General features: G+C 32.3%; 1 protein-coding gene across 15 annotated transcripts in view; it reads left to right on the top strand.

The window, feature by feature from the left end:
• LOC117181543 (disks large 1 tumor suppressor protein) overlaps nucleotides 1–15,168 on the top strand; it is a 1,257,521-nt gene that overhangs the window by 951,075 nt on the left and 291,278 nt on the right. For all 15 annotated transcript variants that reach the window (XM_033374344.1, XM_033374348.1, XM_033374350.1 and 12 more), the window contains one exon: nucleotides 1,584–1,859. In XM_033374344.1, the coding sequence (XP_033230235.1) occupies nucleotides 1,584–1,859 (276 nt within the window). The remainder of the gene's footprint in view (nucleotides 1–1,583; nucleotides 1,860–15,168) is intronic.

Here is a 15,168-nt window from a genome sequence, read left to right as displayed (position 1 = left end):
CGATTGGAAAGAAGCGATTATCGTACCAATATACAAGAGAAAGGGAGATAAAAGCGAGTGCAATAATTACAGAGGGATTAGCTTATTAAGCACCGTGAGTAAGATATATTCAAAAATACTTACTCGTAGGGTAATGAAAATAACAGAAGCCAAGATTTGGGAAGTCCAAAGTGGGTTTATGCCAGCAAGGTCATGTACGGATCAAATATTCAGCTTAAGGCAAATAAGAGAAAATAGTTCGAGAGTAGGAAAAAAAGTTTTCTGTGCATTTGTTGACCTAGAAAAAGCTTTTGATAAGGTAGATAGAAGTAAACTTTGGGAAGTCCTGAAAGAGTATGGAGTAAATGGATGGATCCTACAAGCTATAAAAACAATATATACAGGTAGCAAAGCGAGTGTTAGAGTGAATGGGAAACTGAGTGACTGTTTCAATAATTTTAAAAGATGCCAAGACAAGATATTTCAAGAGGTTTTGAAACGTTTCAAAAGAATTTACGAAATATCAACGGAGTTTAAGCGATTTCAAGAGATACTGAATTATTTTTAGCAATTTTCGAGGATATGATGGGTTTTTAATGGGATTTCGAAGATTTAACGGGATTTCATAAATTTTCAAAAGGTTCAAATGGATTTCAAAGGATTTTCGAAGGTTTTAAAGGATTTAAATGGATTTTAAAAGATTTCACGTTTTCTGTTAATTTCTTGTGATTTCAAACGATTTAAAAAGTGTAGGGAATCGACGGATTTTAGAGGATTTCGTAAGATTTCAAAAGATTTAATGGAATTTAATAGGATTTCTGAATATTAAGAATTTGAAGTGATTTCGTGGAATTTAATGACTTTTAAAATTTATGAATGGATTTCAAGGGGATTTCAAAGGTACTCGTGTTTTTTTTAACATTTCACGGAATTTTCAGAAATGTAACCGGTTTTTAGAGATTTATAACAATTTTTATGGATTTAAAAGGATTATAATTACTTTTTATGAGCTTTTGAAAACTTCAAGCGATTTAAATAATTTAAATAATTTGAGGTAATCCCCAAAAATGTGCAGAAATTTCCACATGATTTAAGCTAATTTTAAGGAATTTACAAAATTTTCAAATCAATTCACGTTATTTCAAAAGACTGCAAACATCTCCAGGGATTTCACGAGTATTAAAAGTAATTTCAACAGCCAAATGATCTAGATCTCCCCCCGCCCACCACCACCATAAAAACTTTACATAATTAATGAGCGCTTCCTTATTTGTTTTAAAAATTGTAAGCGCTGCGAATAAAAATTAAATGAAAGTGCTGTACATTGTCAAATTCTTTTACTTTAGCAGTTTGTTGTGTTATTCCGACTCAGGAAACGATTTCACGCTTTTCACCTATTTCTCTCGAGGGTCCATATTAGGTACCAATTTGCTCTCCCGAGTTTGAATAATTTAAATTGAATTGAGAATGAGATTTTATAGAAAGAAAAGGAGATAATGATTTCTAAGAGGCGTCCAATCGTGCAAATACTATTTGCAGCCGTTTAGTCAAATAGGAATATCAGGAGGCAGTTAAGAGGAATAACGAGGTTCTGCGTTTTCCAGGTCAATGGCGATGACGACTGGGAATACGAGGAGATCGTCCTGGAAAGAGGCAGCGCCGGTCTTGGATTCAGCATCGCTGGGGGAACGGATAATCCTCACTTTGGAAATGACTCGGCCATCTACATTACGAAACTTATCCCTGGTGGCGCTGCCTCAGCCGACGGTCGTCTACGCGTTAACGACACGATACTCCAGGTGAATGATGTGTCCGTCGTCGACGTACTTCACGCAGCAGCCGTTGACGCCCTCAAACGAGCCGGAAACACCGTTAAACTGGTAAGCACATATCTCCAAGAAAATTATTCCACACATATTTCGAAGAAAATCATTCCAGTTGTGAAAAATTTGTACCAGAAAGGGTTTTGTAGGCTATTAAGAGGTTAATTGGATCGTTTAAATCTCCTTCCATCATTCCCTACCCTGTACTTCCCCCTTCCGCTGACACCTTAAGTTACTTTCTCTCCCTTTTCCTACTTTTCCATCTTTTACTTCTCCATCCACTACTTCCCCAAGGTTTACATATCCGTCCTCTATTTCTCCATTCTCTACTTCTCCATCCTGTACTTCGCCCTTCTCTACTTCTCCAGTCTTTACTTCTGTATCCTTTACTTCTTCATACTCTTCATCCCCATCCTGTACTTCTCCATTCTTTACTTATCTATCCTTTACTTTTCTATCTTGTATGTATCTCTATTTCTATATCCTCTACTTCTCCATTTTCTACTTTGCCATCCTATACTTCTCCATCCTTTAATTCACAATCCTTTAATTTTCCATCCTTTAATTTTCCATCCTTTACTTCTTCATCCTCTATTTCTATATCCTCTACTTCTCTATCCTCTACTTCTCCATTTTCGACTTTGTCATCCTGTACTTCTTCATCCTTTAATTCTCCATCCTCTACTTTTCTATCCTTTACTTCTCCATCCTTTTTGCTATATTCTCTAATTCTCTATCCTATACTTCTCCATCCTCTAATTTGCCAGCCTGTACTTCTCCATCCCTTACTCCTCTATCCTTTACTTCTCTATCTTGTATCCTCTTCTTCATCCTTTAATTCTCCATCTTCTATTTCTCCATCCTCTACTTCTCCATCCTCCACTTCTCTATCCTTTACTTCTCCATCCTCTACTTCTCCTTCCTCTACTTTTCTATCCTTTTCTTCTTTATTCTCTATTTCTCCATCCTCTACTTCGCCAACCAGTACTTCTCCATCCTTTACTTCTCTATCCTTTATTCTCTTTACTCTACTTCTCCATACTTCACTTCCATATCTTTTATTTCTTCATCATCTACTCCGCCCACCTGTATATCTCCATGCTTTACTTCTCTATCCTTTTCTTCTCTATCTTGTATGTCTCCATCCTTTATTTCTCCCATCTCTAATTCTTTATCCTCTACTTCTCCATTCTCTGGTTTTTCAGGCTCTACTTCTCCATCCCCTATACACCCTCTGTACCTCTAACTTTTAATACGCAACTGGCCTTATTTTTGTTGTACCCCCTCACTTCTTTTCTACCCCCTTTCTTCCATACCCCCCGCCCCACCCCCAATCACGTTAACTTGCCTCACCGCCTCTTACCGTCACTTCCCCTGCCCTACTCCCACTTATTTCCATTTAAGTTCCTCACATCCTCTCCACCCTTCCCCTACTTCCCATATAGTCCCACTACTCACTACCCCTACTTCCAACATCCCATTTACCTTGCTTCCATCTTCTTGTTTTTCTTCCCCTTTTCTCTTTAAATATGCTACATTTTATATTGCAATATCAGAATTACGCGGGAACATTCGAAATGGAAAGAAGTTTCGAGTTTGAAATGTAGGATTTATATTTTTGCTTTTGCATTTGCTTGAAAACTAAAGAGGTTTAGCTGCAAATTATTATTCACTCAGCAAAAGCTAAAATCATTTTTCTAACAAAAAAATATTAGGATTTAATTGTTATTACTGGCATTTTTTAAAAGAAAACATATTCTTCATTATGAGAACGACTTTGAACATATGAAAACTGTTTATTACACAACATTTATTTTTTGTCGAAATTTTTATATCGCCGTAAATGGGTCTCCATCCACCTAACGAGGATATTATCAGAGTTAGAATCTTTTTTATTCTTATAAATTCGCTATTGAGAATCCATTGTTTGACTATTTATTTGCCAAATATTATTTCCCAGTGGCGAACCATTTTCGAAGAAATAAAGTTTTATCGGAATATTTTAAGGGTTAAAATTTGTATTTGTCAAATCCAAATTTTGTAAATTTCAACAATTGAAGTGTTAGCAGTTGAAGTGGCGTTTATTAATTTATATTAATTTTTAAAACTTGAATTTCTATCAGTTAAAGATACAATTTTTATTCATTTTCAAGATTTGGAAATTCAATGGTTTTAAAGTAAAGAAAACTGCATATTAAACTGTCGATGATTGAAGAAAATTGATAATTGAATTTTCACGTGCTGAAAATCTAATTGTTTTAAATGCGCGAAAAATGAAAATTCAATTGTGGAAAATTGAAGAAAATTGAATTATTAACTGTTGAAAATTGAAGAAAATTGATAACTGAATTTTTTCAGTTTGAAAATTGTATGGTTCAAAATTGTTGGAAATTAAATTTGCAGCTGTTGAAAATTCTTTTGTTGAAAATTGAGGAAAATGAAAAATAAAATAAAATTAAATATATGTAGTTTTTCCTTAAATTTCTGACTATTGAATTCTACTTAAGAATTTAATCAACATATATTTCAAGCCATAACACAAAAATTTGCAAACAGTCGATTTTTTCAAAAACGGGCCGCTACTAGCAAATAATGTTTTTTTGGCAAATTATTAATTATGCAATGGACCCTCTGTGGTTAATTCTTGGAATTAAAAAAAAAATTACTCTGTAAATCTCGTTATAATCATACAATAACTTTTAATTGTACCCCCCCCCCCCCCCCCCCCCCCCCCTGTGTATTGTGTTAGGGAACTTGCCCCAAAAAATGAAAAAAAGAGTTTTATGTAAAATTCATGCTAAAGACGATATTTTTTGGATTTTTTTTCAGCTTGAATTATTTTTATTTGATAAGTAACACGGCTCCATGTATTTTTTAACCAATTTTCAATGATTTTAACAATTATTATTTCGTGAAGCAACATTTTTATTCCATTAAGTCTTGAAAGTTAATATTTTTTTAAATAAAAGATACAGTTGATTAATGTCAAAAATAATTTTTTTTTTAAATATTCTACTATTGCTTAAACAATTTTAATATGTTTCAAAAAAGTTTCTTCGTGTGACTCATGGAAAGTTATTATTTTCTAGTACAAATGACGCAGTTAATGAATGTTAGGAGTAATATTTTTTGTAAAAGACAATTGGCGATTATTTAATAAATATAATTACTTCCTCCTTCTAATAGAAACGATGGAGAATTTTTTTTAATCTCTTACACTATGGCATTTATTAATCGGTATTGTCCTATCTCAACGAAATTGATTCGAAAAAGCAGCTATGTATAACATTGCTGAAACAATTTTTTTTTTAATTCTAGTATGCTCTATAATATTTTCTGAATGTAGTCCAGGTTTTACAATTTTTAAATATTTAAATTAAATGTGTAGAAATGAAAAAAAAACAACATTTTTTTCTTATGACTCTTCTAGACTGAATACTAGAAGAGTGGAAAGAAATAAAATTTAAAAAATAATTTATTAATTACTTCTCGGTTGTAACAAAAATTGAAAAAATATTTGTCCATATTCAGAAAAATATTTAAAAGATTTTTCTATAAAAACAATATTGTTCAAGATCTTTGTTTGAGACTTGGTCGCCGTTGTCGCGATAATAGATAAAGTTAATACATTTTTAAATGTTTTCTTTAGGCCCTGTTCTATACTCCGAAAATATTGTAGGGCACACTAAATTTTTTAAATTTTTTCGATGGTTTTTTTATGTCTTAGATCAAGTAAAAGTACAGATTTCCTATCATTGAACTGAATATTGTAATTGTACTTCACTGCCTCGTCCTCTAGATCATATTATGTAGTAACGCAGTTACTACTCGTTTCGACACAGTTATTTTAAATTTAAATTCAAATTTTTTGCCCGCCATGCTTTTACGCTAGATGGCACCATAGTCCGTCTTCCCGAGACTTTCCATTATTTAGTTCTGTGCGTTCCGATTCACATCGAACGCTAAGGCAAAAATTGAGAAGAAAAGTGTTTCAAGTGGTTTTTTGGAACATGAGTCCACCAAATAAAGATAAAAGTCGCCGAGGAAAGAAGAGGAAGCATAAAAAAGAAGAAAGAATCCTAAAGAAGCTGCGAAAACTGGAAGAGGAAGTTAGACGTGCCAAGAGACGCAGGAAGCGTTCAAGTTCGATATCGTCCACTTCATCATCCAGTTCTTCGACGGGATCTCCGATCCGCTCAAAGTCCAGGTCTCCTCGATAAAAGCTCCGAATCTAGAACCCCTCGCGAAAAAGGTGGTGCGCGTCTTCTGCGAGAAACGTCACACCTTAGAGGAGAGTCCAACAAAAATAGTTCAAGATCCTCAAGCGGCAGTTCTCATTCATCCGACTCAAGAAGTCGATCGCGATCTAAAAATCGCAGCTCGAGAAGCAAATCAAGCTCCAATAGACAGAACTCAGTCGGTAAGACTGAAAAAAGCAAAAAAGAGGGCGATAAGAAAACTGAACAGGCTGTTGATAAAGTAGAACCTCTACTTGACCCAATGAAAAACAATACCTTCAAAGAAGCAGTGCTGTCTTCGCCAATTATTGACTCAGTTGCAGATTTATGGACAAAAATCCTCAAATCGGGCTTGCCAAAAGATTCACTTAAAGAACTGATGGAAAAATATCCACCATCGAAAAATTGCACTATGATGGGTGCTCCGTCCCTTATACAGAAATTCGGCTAAAACCAACGGCCAAGAAAAAAAATGACTTTAGGGTCGCAGATCAAAAACAACTAGCAACAGGTATAAGTGTCATTGGAAAAGTACTCACTGAAATTCGAAAAGGGGAAAAACTATCAAAAGACAGTCTCTTTGATATCGTGAGTGACGCTGGAAATATCCTTACAGACTTACAGTATGAGTTATCGATGGCATGACGGGCCTTTATAACTCCTGATTTAGACCCGGTTCTGAAAACAGTGTCTGAACAAATGGAAGTCAACACTTTGTTGATTGGAAATTCACTTGCAGAAAAGCTAAAAACAGCTAAAGAGATTGAAAAAGTCGCCAAAGACCTGGAGAGATCCGCTGTATCGACGAGTAATCCAAAAAGGATTCAAACGTCATATAAAAATAATGGAGCTCCAAAGGACGCATGAACTCCTAGATCTTCGGGTTCCAATTTAAACTGGAAGGGCCCTCCCAAGAACAGTTCATCGAGCAGGAAGGGTGGGCAGAAGTCTCAATGTTCGAGAACTAGCGACAGGAGATACAGCACGAGGAGATAGAGGTAAGTTTTTCAGGACATCTAAAGTATTATGAAAAATCTTGGGAAGAAATGACATCGGACCGATTGATTTTAGAATCAATAAAAGCATATAGGCTGCCTTTTTCCAGCAAACCGCACCAAAACAAAAAACCTCCCGAACCTCTCCTTGCAGTGGAAGAGAAACGCAAAACTCAAAGAGCGATTGAGATGCTAATAGAGAAAAATGCAGTTTCTTTATGCGTTTCCACTGAGGAGTTTTTATCTCCTTACTTCTTAAGGCAAAAATCTGATGGAAGTTACAGGTTCATGCTTAACCTAAAAGCACTCAATAAGTTTATTGACCCACCTCATTTCAAAATCGAGGACATAAAAACAGCCCTTCGACTTGTGACGAAAGACTGTTATATGGCCACTTTGGACTTAAAAGATGCATATTTTTTAATACCCGTAGCAGAAAATGATCGAAAATTCCTCAGATTCTCTTTCGATAATAAGATCTATGAATTTAATTGTGTGCCCTTTGGGTTTTGTACATCACCGTACATTTTGACAAAAATTCTATAGCCAGTAGCCCACGAACTAAGGCAGCAAGGTATTACTATCGTCATATAATTAGACGATATTCTTTTTATTGCACAAACTGAAACCGAATGTAGGGAAAATGTTAAAATAGCTCAAAAACACTCGAATCGTTAGGGTTTATCATGAATTTAAAAAAATGCCAGCTTAAGCCCTCACAATTATGTAATTTCTTAGGTTTCGATTTAGACAGCAGAAAATTCTGTATCAGATTACATCAAAAGAAAAAAAAATCTACCAGAGAGTTAGTACGAAGTTTGCAGGCTAAAAGTAAATCGAAAATAAGAGAGCTAGCACAAATTGTAGGCACTCTCGTCGCAGCATGTCCAGCCATAAAATATGGATGGCTGTATACTAAAAGGCTGGAAAGAGAAAAATATTTGGCACTCAAAAGGTCCAATGAAAATTTTAACTCGTCAGTGATACTCTCAGACAAGGCAAAAGAGGACCTCAGCTGGTGGCTCGATAATATACAACATTCTAGTAATCCCATCAGAGAGGAAATCTACGCGAAAGAAATATTTACTGATGCATCACTTACTGGATGGGGTGCTTTCTGTGAAGGTCATAAAGCCCACGGATGGTGGAACCAGGAAAAACAAAAGCACCACATAAATTATCTAGAGCTCAAAGCGGAATTTTTTTGGGGTTAAAATGCTTCGCAAAAGAAATTAAAAATTGTGAAATACTTCTCAGGATGGACAATACGACCGGAATCTCATACGTGAACAGGATGGGGGTTTTTCAGTACCCAAAACTCACACAGCTCAGTAGAGTCATATGGCAGTGGTGCGAGAGGCGACAGATTTGGGTTCACGCTTCGTATCTAAGGTCGGAAGAAAATGTAGAAGCTGATGAGCAATCAAGAGTCGTACCGAGTATAACAGAATGGGAGCTCGCAGACTGGGCATTCCAAGAAATCAAGAAAAAATTTGGTCCTGTGGCAATAGACCTTTTTGTATCAAGGAATAATGCTAAGTGTCAAAAATTCGTATCGTGGCATAGACATCCATACTCTGTTGGAGTAGATGCCTTCACAATGAATTGGTCCAGTCATTTTTTCTACGCTTTCCCACCTTTTTCCACATTACTAAGAGTATTACGAAAAATCCAAGTAGATAAAGCAGAGGGGATTGTAGTTGCGCCACTCTGGCCAACAAGAGGAAGAGGAGCAGCAGACGAGGCTGCAACGATAATGCTGACATCCATCTCCGAAGGGACACTAAAACAATATGGCAAAGCCCTACAATCATGGTGGGATTTTTGCCAGGAAAAAGAAGTTCCCTTGTTCAAAAAGTCAACAAAAACTGTTCTCCAATTTTTCACAAAAGTTTTTTGAAGTACAAAGTCTTACAGCACCTTAAACATTTATAGAGCAGCATTGTCCCTTCTGATGGGAAATGAACTTGGAAAAGATACAGCTGTATCGACATTTTTCAAAGGAGTTGCAGTTTTGAAAACACAAAAGTCCAGGTATTCAACTACATGGGACCCGGAGCCAGTTCTGGGGGTTTTCTCAAAATCAGACCCGAATGAAAACCTTCCTCTGGCAAGACTCACTAAAAATTAGCCACCCTACTGGCAGTAGTAACGGCTCAGCGCGTTCAAACACTCGCGAAAATAAAGTTAAGTAGTATACACACAAGGCAAAAATTAATACAAATTAAAATACCAGACAAAAACGGCAAGAAAATATCAGCAAATTATTTCTCACTTTTAATAAACCTTATCACGAGGCAACCTCACAGTCCATAAGCCGTTGGATAAAGGAAAGCCTGGAGAAAAGCGGTATCGACACGAACATATTTAAGGGCCATAGCACAAGGCATGCATCCACATCTGCTTTTGGTAGGAACTTCACTGAAAATTATTTTATCTTTTTTCTGAAACTCGACATTTTTTGAACGTTCGAACTTTTTTTATACATAAAATATCGGTTTCAAACTTTGAGAAATGCAAGAGCCGAAAGAAAACTACATTTAAATGCATATCTTAATAATAAAAGATGTAAAAAAAAATATTTCAACTATCAATTCCATCGGCATCAGTCGGTAACGTTGTACACGAAAATACGAATCCTGGCGGCCTCTAGACGAGGCTCTAGAGAATTCGTATTTTCGTGTACAACGTTACCGGCAGATGCCGATGGAATTGATAGTTAAAATTTTTTTTACATCTTTTATTATTAAGCTTTGTACTTAAACGTAGTTTTCTTTCGGCTCTTGCATTTTTCAAAGTTTAAGACCAATATTTAATGTACAAAAAAAGATGAAATAATTTTCAGTGAAGTTCCTACCAAAATACAGTACCTAAACGTACTTTATTGTACTCTAATACATTTTCCAAAGTTTCAACTCGATATTTTATTTTAAAAAAAAGTTCTTAAGTTCAAAAAAACATTCAGTGAACTGAAAAAGTGAGGTCGGTAATATAGGTATTTAGCTGTGTCACATGCCCTTAAACCTGCGTTAAAATATAATGGAGAGTCTCGGGAAGACGGACTATGGAGCCATCTAGCGTACAAGCATGGCGGGCAAAAAATTTGAATTCAAATTTAAAATGACTGTGCCAGAACGAGCAGTAACTACGTTACTACATAATGTGATCAATTCGGACGAGGCAGCTCGCAAAATGACGATTGAACTTCACTATAGGTAAGTTCGTTCAATCGTTCAATTTTTCTTCGTATTTGATTGAATAGCTCTGAACCAAAATTTTTTACAAGAATTAGTAAAAAAACATTTTCTTCGAAAATCTGGTTATAATTTAAAATAACAAAAATCTTTCAACTAAATTGAACAGAAATAGGTTTGGAAACTAGATGTTACTTAAAGATCTTCTTCTGGAAAACTAATTGATGATACTTTTTTGCGAAGTCTTTATTTTTGCCTTGTATTCATTTAAGATTTTTTAAATATTTATTTAAAGCCGGATTTAAAAAAATTATTAATTTATTATTTAGCAATTTCAAAGTAAATTTAGAGCAACTGATCAAAACGAAACATTTCTAGACTTTAATCGGATTAGAATCGACAGGCGAGAAAGTATTAAGCTTTACCCTCAAGCTTCTGCTCTTCGAAATTTCCTCCTGGGAGTTGGAATTAAACTTCAAGCAAGATTGTTAGATATAAGACTAAAGTGCCGTGTACTTTGGATCAATAAAGAGTTGTTTAGACGATGAAATTCGAGAAAATAGGAGACAAATTCGGTGGTTAAAATAGTTTTTAAGCCTTCAGCTAGTTTTGCATTTAACTCTGCATTTATCTTTATTTTCCTACTTACTTCTTCTCATTTTCTATCTCCTTTTATTTTTCATTTTAATTTTTTTAGTTTTTGTTGTACCTCTCTCGCGGTTTCTATCCTTTTTTTTCATCCAGCTTTATTCTCAGTCTGTAACTACTTTTTTGCGATAAGAAGCATTCTGATATTCGAGAAAAATAGAAAAATATGAGACACAAGCTCTTGATCAAAATTTACTTCCTTAATAATTCCACCCGTCGTTTTCTTTATTTTTACATTCTGAAGAACTTTTTCGCTTGTATTTTTTTTTAAATATTTTTTCTATTTGTGTCAGGGAATTTGATTGGCCAGGGGGGGGGGGGGGGGGGGGGGGGGATTTCGATAATAGTCTGGCAAAAGTCAGGGAATTTCTATACAAGGCAAATACATTTAAATTTTTGAAATTTTAATTTTAAACAGTTTTGTTCCGTTTAGAAAAATTCTATGTTAAAAATTTTACAAGATTATTATTCTGGATTTTCAATACTAATAGCCATGACAAAATTAAGGAATTTTGAGAACAAAGTTTTGTATTTCTATTTCTGTTTTTTTTTTCTGCACTTGCTTCCAACTGAAAATTATATTTTTAGTCAAGAATTTCATTATTTGTTTGAAAATTCTACAATTATCTTGAAAAGTCATCGTCTCTGGTTGAAAGTTCGTCTTTTTGGTACAAAAATAATCTTCTTGTTTGGAAACTTCTTACATTTTGTTTAAACTGCAACTCTGGTTGAAAATGAACTTCTTTGTTGATAATTTGCTTTTTTGGTAAAAATATTTACTATTACATAATTCGTTTAAAAATCATCTTCTTTGGTAGAAAATTCATTAATTTTTCGTTGAAATTAATTTTTTTAATTAAAACTTAACTATACCAGTTGAAAATTCATTCTTATTGCACAAAATTCATCTCTTTGGTTCAAAGTTGAACAATTTTGTTGAAAATTGATTGTTTCAAATTAAAAATTCAACTACTTGCGTAAAAGTTAAACAACTTTTTACAGATTTATTTTTTGGCTCAATGCTCATCTCTTTAGATAAAAATTAAACTATTTCGTTAATAATTCGTTTTTTTTTGCTTCAAATAAATGTCTGAACTGCCTTTTCGGGACGATAAAACTGTTTGGTGAACAATTTAACTATTTCATTGAAAACGTAATTATTTTGTTAAAAATTCCACTAGTTGGTTTAAAATTTAAATACTAAGTTGAAAGTTTAACCACTTTGTTAAAAATTTATTTTATTATTTGAGAATTCACCTTTTTGTTGAAAATTAAAATGTTTGTGTTAAAGATTCAACTACCTTCTGAAAAATTTGTAAGTTTGGTCTAAGAACTTAATTATTTTATTGAAAATTCGTCCTTTAGGATTGAAAATTTATTTTTTACCGTTGGTTTTGTTAAAGATGAAAAATCGTGAAAGGAATTTTGAAAAAAAAAGTTTTGTTGAAACTGTTGATCCTTGTTGAGGCACATTTAATTTTCAATGATTATATTAGTTTTTTTGGTGTTTTTATATTATTTTATTGTAAAATTAAAATTTATTTTGATGAAATATTTCATTTTAGAAGTCGCTCAGTATATGTGGTAAACTATATAAAATTTGTATGCATTCGTGCCTTATAATTGTTCGCTCGACTTCTACCGTATTTTTCTAACTTTTGCCTTCGCTTTTCATTTCCGACTCAAAAGCCGTACCCGTCACCTGAATAAATAGACTTCGAATACTTGGAACGTCTTCGTGCTCCTTTTTCCAATTGCTTTTATAAGAGCAGCGATGTCTTAAAAAGCCAAGTTAAAACACTTTGATAAACTAATAACATTTTCAATGTCTTTGAATGATATAATTACAAATATAATTCACTTGTGGAAAAGAAAAATATATTTTTTAATCATGAAAAATAGCGCGCTAACCGCGCTTATTGCAAGTTTTTTAGTTTGATTGTTTAATTATCGAATTTAAATATATGATTAAATTTAATTTAGACAAAATATAATCAATAATTATAAGTTAAAATAATTATTTAATGTCTACATCGGTTTTCATAACATATGAATTTAAATTTAAACACGTGAACTCTTCTATAGCTCCGCTTTTGTTTATTCACGCTTGAGTGCTCGCCTGAGTGACAACCGTAGACCCCGCGGCCTCCGCGCAGCCCCTACTATACCTACCTGCGGCGCGGCCTCAATTCTCAGAAGGGCTATTGAAGGGTTTCCCTGTATTTATATTAATTTTAATTTTTATCGGCTTTCAGTAATCAGTATCTTTTATTTAAACAAAAGATTTTATCCTAACAGATATTAGAAGAAAAGAAAAAATCTGTAAATTAATGATGGATTATGTATGTAATTTTAAAAGCTTAAACTCGAACTTTCTTCAATTTTAAAGATGTCTAAATAAAAGTTCTTATAAAATTTAGATGATTTTGAAAATTAGTACTTCAGGTTTACAATTTAAAATTCTTTGTTTTTAAAGATTTACTTCTAAATATTATTTAATAACTTATAAATAAATTTTCAGTTGAAAGTTCTACAACTTTAAAAAGATAAAACTGAAAACTCTTCAATATTGAAGATTTATAAATAAAATTTTTATGATTTGGAAGATCAGTTTGAACTACTTGCAATTTAAAATTCTCCGGCTTTAAAGATTTATATCTAAATATTATTGAATCACTTATAGATAAAGAATAAAAAATAAATAAATTTGCAGTTGAAAGATCTACAATTTTGATTTGTTACAACTAAAAACTCTTTAATTTTTAGAAATCATAATTAAAAATTCATAATTCTGAATGATTTTGAATATCAAGAGACAAGGTTTCAATTTCAAATCTTCCAAATTAAAGAGATTTTGAATTTCAATCATAAAAATTAAGGAATTTTTCAATGCGCAGTGTGAAAATTAAAACCTCTTCAATTTATATAGATTTACAATTCAAATTTTTACAATTTTGAAGAGATAAAATGGAAAATTCTTCAATTTTAACTACTATTTTCTACTATAAATTCTTCAATTTCAAAGATATAATTCTAAATATTATTTACTTATGAGTTAATAAAAATGAAATAAATTTACAATTGAAACTTCTACGATTTTGAGGGGTTATAATTGAAAACTCTTCAATTTCAAGGTTTTAAAAATGAAGATTCCAAAATTTGGAGGATTTTGAGTATCAGGAAAAAAAATTTTTATTTTGAATCTTCCGAAATGAAAAAATTTTAGAAGGAAAGCATAAAAAATACAGTTTTTTGTTGTACATTTTTTAAATTAAAAAATCAAAAATTTGATAAGATTTATTTTTCGAAGATCTGCGATTTTGAAGAGTGGCAATTGAAAATTTTCAGACTTTTTATTTAAAGGGTTTGTAATTTTGAAAATTTTTTTTTAATAGTTAAATTTAAAAAATTCACAATAGAAACGTATTTAATTTTAGAGATGTATAAATAAAATTATGAAATTTGGCTGATTTCGGAAATAAAAGTCAAGATTTAAATTCTAAATCTTCCAATATGAAGAAATTTAGAATGTAAATCATCGAAATTATATAGATTTTGAAGTGTATATTGTTAAAATTAAAAACTCTTCAATTTTAGCGATTGTCGATTTAGAGATCTACAATTTCGAAGATTTACAATTGAAAAGTGTTCAATTTTAAGATATGTAAATAAAAATTCTTAAATTTAGATGAAAGAATATTCAACCTTAAATCTTTCAAATTAAAGGATACCTAATTATAAATCATTAAAATTGTAGAAATTTGAATCGTAAAGCTCAAATTAAAGAATTTTTAATTTTGACAATTATAAATTAAAATTGTTGAAGTTCTATATTTTACAATGAAAAATTCTGTAATTTTGATCACTCATATTTGAAATTACTAATTTTCTTTAATTGTAATACGGAATTTAAACTCTCCAAAAAATGCTTTAGTTTTTAAGATTTACAATTCCAAGTTTTGAAATTTGGAGGAGTTAGTATTGAAAATTCGCAAATTTTGGAAAGATAGTTTTACAATTGAAATTCCTTTAATTTTAACGATACGAAAATAAGAATTTGTCCATTTTAAAGATTTACAACGGTAAATTATTCAGTTTTTAAAATATGCAGTTGAATATTCTCAAACTATTCTTTATTAGATTTACAAACAAAATTTTGATGATTTTGAAGATCGAAAGTCCAGAGTTTTTAGTTCCAAAATCTTCGAAATTTTAACTCTAAACCATCAAAATTACTGATCATAGTAATAAAATCTGAAAGTAGGTGCAAGAAATGAAAAATGAAGAGACA

The sequence above is a fragment of the Belonocnema kinseyi genome, chromosome 10 (genome assembly GCF_010883055.1).
Source record: "Belonocnema kinseyi isolate 2016_QV_RU_SX_M_011 chromosome 10, B_treatae_v1, whole genome shotgun sequence".
Taxonomy (NCBI): Eukaryota; Metazoa; Arthropoda; class Insecta; order Hymenoptera; family Cynipidae; genus Belonocnema; species Belonocnema kinseyi.
The sequence above is the reverse complement of the archived record's forward strand: the minus strand, read 5'-3'. Positions and strand labels throughout refer to the sequence as shown.